The sequence below is a fragment of the Rhincodon typus genome, chromosome 35 (assembly GCF_021869965.1).
Source record: "Rhincodon typus isolate 14 chromosome 35, sRhiTyp1.1, whole genome shotgun sequence".
Taxonomy (NCBI): Eukaryota; Metazoa; Chordata; class Chondrichthyes; order Orectolobiformes; family Rhincodontidae; genus Rhincodon; species Rhincodon typus.
In genome coordinates this window covers 2,138,919-2,143,943 of record NC_063366.1, presented here as the reverse complement: position 1 = coordinate 2,143,943, position 5,025 = coordinate 2,138,919, and the positions used below count along the sequence as shown (strand labels likewise).

The following is a 5,025-nucleotide window of genomic DNA, read 5'->3' as shown; positions in this document are numbered from 1 at the left end:
TAGTAGACTCGCCAACTTTAAGGGCATTTAAATGGTCATTGGATAAATATATGGATGATAATGGAATAGTTTAGGTTAGATGGGCTTCAGATTGGTTTCACAGGTCGGCGCAACATCGAGGGCCGAAGGGCCTGTACTGCGCTGTAATGTTCTATGTTCTACATTCCAGTAACACAGCCACTGATATCACGTATCTTCTACCTAAAGCCGCTGATGATTTGTTTTGGATTATGCTTTGTTTTCTTCCTCCCCTCTGACCTTACCAGCATGGCGGCCTCCCAGGAGTTGAGAACACCTTATGGTATCGCTCTCGGGATCAACAGAACACTCAAGCCTCTTTACTGCAGCAAAGTGTCAATGGGTCTTCCTGCTCCTATGATGCTGCTTGGCCTGCTGTGTTCATCAAGCTCGACACCTTGTTATCTCAATGGGTCTCAGTTGGCTGGGCAGCTGGTTTGTGATGCAGAATTATGCCAACATCATGGTTTCAATTCTCACACATTACCATGAAGGACTCCTCAATCTCTCCTCCCTCATGAGGCATGGTGACCCTTTTGTCACACCACCACTAGTCCTCTCTCTTGAATGACAGAGCAATCCCATGGTCTGGTAGGACTATGGCAGGGGAATTAAGGATGTCATGGCAAGTCTATAGGATTAAGATACAGATCAACCGTGATCTGCCTGAAAAGTTTAACAACATGAATCGATCACTCCAGTTCTTACATATCCATAATTCTTTTCTTGATTGCCCTCTCCACTCCCATCTGCAACAACAACTGGTCAGTGTAATCCTCTTGAAATTCCAGATGAGCTTCCAATCTCATACCCTCTCCATCACAAGATAACCTGCTTCCCCCTACAGAGCACTTCTAACATCCCTAGCCTCACATTAGTTCATCGGCTGAAGAAATCCCCATCCATGATCTTGTTGCTTTCAGACTAGACTACACCATTTCAATGCTTTCCTGTCCAACTTCCCATCTTCCATCCTCTGTAAACTTCAACTCAGCATTCTCTATCTTCACACACACCTATCACCCCTGCACTTGACCTGTACATTGTTCCCAGTCCTTCAGAGCCTCCAATTTTAAAATCCTCATACTCAAGTATAGAATTTTCCATAGCCTCACCCCCTCTCTGTCTTTGGCACTCTGGTCCCATCTCTCTCCAAGACCTCTGGCCTTAGGTACATCCACCTTTGAAGGCTCTGTTTCTGCAATCTGGTCAACGGTTAAATTGACTTCCTCGAACCAACTGGATTGACAATGAGAAATGATTTAGGCAGACACTGCTGAGACAGCCAATACTCCCCTATGCGAGCCCTGGATGATGAACAACAGTCAACTCTCATTGCAAGGGAGGTAGGTCAATTGACCCCAAGACCATGTGGAGACATCCTGTGTGAGAAAGATGAGGTGAAACAATCCTGGCATATCACAGTGGAAGGGTTTGATGCCCATATGGGTGTGCTTTGTTCCAGGACAAGTATATGAAGGCTTCCTTACAGAACTTAAGCCAATAGAGATTCTCGTGGATGTCTTTATGGATCAGGAAATACGCTGACTGTATGAAAGCCTTGTCACACACCACATGCCAAATTGAAGGGAGAAAAATCAAAGAGAAGTCTCGAGTTCTGTGTTCAGCAGTGCATATGATCTTTATTCAGAGCTCTTTTGTCATGTATGTGGGGCAGCCGAGAGACCACTCTGAATCTGGCTTTTATGTGGGGCTCAATTGCCCTCTTAATGAGAACTCAGATCAGAAGAGAGGCCAATGACACTCTCAGCTCCCCAGCTAAATACAACATTTTTATACCTTTTCAACATTTTGTGTTACAATAATTACATGCAACATAGATGTCATTGTGAGCTGCATCCCCCTAATCTATATATCCAATCCAGTAAACACACAATAAATGATGGACAACTGAAGGAACAGCCTGATATCCTCCCATAATCTGATGTCTATTAGATACCTCCATCATCTGTCTTTAGGATCTCACAATGCTTCTGACACTTTTATTCGTTCCCAGACATTTATCAATGACCTAAATACTTGCTTATTGCTAAGAACTCTTCCAAATTCTGTACTAACTTTAGTACGGCAGATTAGGAAGGATATTCGTTTCTACCAATTATTATAAAGATTTTAAGATCAACTCTAATATGAAGTTACTACAATTCTTGACACAGCTGACAAATTGAGAACAAACCCTCTCTCACTTCAGCCTGAGTGAACAACCAAACCAACCAGTCCTTCTGAGTTCCAACGGCAGTTTACGATCACTGCTGAAGATAAATTTTAAACTAAAGTTTCATTTTTAAATACATCTTTACTGTTTCTACTCTTAAAAATTTTTCATTACTAATTATCTTTTCTCAGTAAAAAGCATCTATTTGAATTCCACTGATGAGGCTGAAATTCAATCAGTTTACAACTTTATCAAGTCTTTAAATGAACTGTTTAAATTCCACAAACAAGTGGGGGCATAACCACATCTTCACTCCGTGTTTTGTCATCTGTATTTGTCACTCTTCCCTTGATCTTTGGGTATAAGAACTCATTCAAATTATCCTAATCTACATGTAAATTTCAATTGTTTATCTCACCCCAGTCGTGGTCTCGCTTTTCACAAACTTTGTCCGCCATCCTCCTGTGCTAATGGTTTTTTGGACGTTGTATTTACACCATTAATTGATTTTATCTTCTCTAATAATGCACTTGACCTCTTCACTGCCTACAAACATTTGCACAAGGAATGCAACTAACATTTTCATACTAATTTGTTGTTTGCCTTTCTAATTCTACAGTTACGTAAAATATTCAGAATATTCTAGGTTGAGACTTTTACTTGTTACGGAATAACAAGCTTGGGCCTGTGGCTAACTGAGTCCTTTCAAAAATGGTCATTATTAAAACGCTTATATGTTTAGAACTGCCTGTTGACAGCAAACTGATTGACTTCCCTGATGTTTGTTCTGACTGAGAATCTCATCTTATCCAGTATATCCATGTGCAGACCACAAGTCTAGCTGTGAACATATGCTATATGTACCTGTCAAGCCCTTTAAGCTATGTTTTGTTAGGTAGAAAAAGCCCCAAGTGGCCATTTTGTCAACTTTAGATCATGCACTGCAACACATTTGAATGGTTTCTCACCAGTGTGGATCCTCTGGAGCTCAGGTTGGAGATGTGGGTGAAAGCTTTGTTACACAATCACACCTGAAAAGTTTGTTACTTTCTGAATCCTCTCATGTTACAGGTTTGAAGAAGTCACAATACTTTTATTGGAAACCTCCCACTTAAAAAAGGAACTTTGTCAATCTCTGATGGAGCAGGAGATTAGACGAACAGTTTATCTAACACCTTATGCATAAATGGTTTCTCTCCTGTGTGAATGCATTAGAATCTGTGGTGATGTGATGACTTTCAGAATGATTTATCAGACACCTCACACATGAATGCTTTCTCTCCTGTGTGAATTTATTAGTATTTCCAGAGGGTTGATGAGTCTAAGCATGATTCGTCACACACCTCACATGGTTTCTCTACTGTTTGAATTTGATGGTATCTTTAGAGTTTTGATGTCTCTGTGACAGACTTGTCGCTTTCCTTGCATGTGTCAGGTTTCTCCCCTGTGTGAATGCTTTGGTGAGTGATCATGCTGAGAATGGTAATTCACAAATCTTGCATGTGAATGGTTCCTTCCCTGCGTGAATTATTTTGTGGAGCAACAGTCTCAATGATTCTGAGGATAATTTGATGCACAACTCAAATGTGAATGGTTTCTCCCATGTGGATGCATTGGAGTATCCGAAGATGTGAAGATTGTAAGAATGATTTGTCATGCATGTCACATGTGAATGGTTTCTCCCCTGTGGTTGCAGAGGTTTGATAATGCTGGGAATGATTTTTTTATAAACTTTGCATCTGAATTGTCTCTCCCCTGTGTGAATCCTCTGATGGACCAAAAGGCTTGATGAGTCAGAGAATGATTTGTTGCACAACTCACACATGAATAGTTTCTCCCCTGTGTGAATTCGTTGGTGTATGTGGAAGTTCGATGAATGTGAGAAAGATTTTTCACAAAGCTTGCATGTAAATGGTGTCTCCCCTGTGTAAATTCATTGGTATGTTTGAAGGTTTGATGAATCTGAGAATGATCTGTTACATTCCTTGCACTTGTGGGATTTCTCCCCTGTGTGAACCCGTTGGTGCCTGCAGAGAATTGATGAATCCGAGAAGGTTTTCTCACACACCTCGCACATGAATGGTTTCTTGGCTGTGTGAATCATCTGGCAGACCGATGGTTTTGATGAGTTATAGAATGATTTGTCGCACCACTCACATGTATGGATATGTTGGTGTGCCCGGAGGTTGGCAGGTTGCAAGAATGATTTGAAGCACACCTCACGTGAATGGTTTCTCCCTGTGTGAATATGTTGGTGAACACGGTGGGTTGATGAGTCAGAGAATGATTTGTCACATACCTCACATGTGAATAGTTTCTCCCCGTGGGAATTCGTTGATGGTTGCAGAGGTTTGATAATGCTGAGAATGATTTTTTTACACATGTCACACGTTGATTGGTTTCTCTCCTGTGTGAATTCGTTGGTGGTTGTGGAGGTTTGATGATTGTGAGAATGATTTTTCACAAACCTTGCATGTGAATGGTTTCTCCCCTGTGTGAATCCTTTGGTGGACCAAGAGTCTTGATGATGTAGAGAATGATTTGTCACACAAGTCACACATGAATGGTTTCTCTCCTGTGTGAATACTCTGGTGGACTGAAAGGCTTGATAAGTCAAAAAATGATCTGTCGCACAACTCACACATGAATGGTTTCTCCCCTGTGTGAATTCGTTCATGTCTGTGGAGGTTTGCTGAACTTGAGAATGCTTTTTCACAAACCTTGCATGCAAATGGTTTCTCCCCTGTGTGAATGCGTTGGTGTTTGTGGAAATGGGATGATTGGGAGAATGATTTTTCACAAACCTTGCATATGAATGGTTTCTCCCCTGT

General features: G+C 41.2%; 1 protein-coding gene across 2 annotated transcripts in view; it reads right to left on the bottom strand.

The window, feature by feature from the left end:
* Window positions 1-1,634: 1,634 nt before the first annotated feature.
* LOC109920865 (zinc finger protein 271-like) overlaps window positions 1,635-5,025 on the bottom strand; it is an 11,989-nt gene continuing 8,598 nt past the window's right edge. For both annotated transcript variants that reach the window (XM_048616776.1, XM_048616777.1), the window contains exon 2: window positions 1,635-5,025. This exon is cut by the window's right edge and continues 1,465 nt beyond it. In XM_048616776.1, the coding sequence (XP_048472733.1) occupies window positions 4,579-5,025 (447 nt within the window). In that variant the 3' untranslated portion in view covers window positions 1,635-4,578.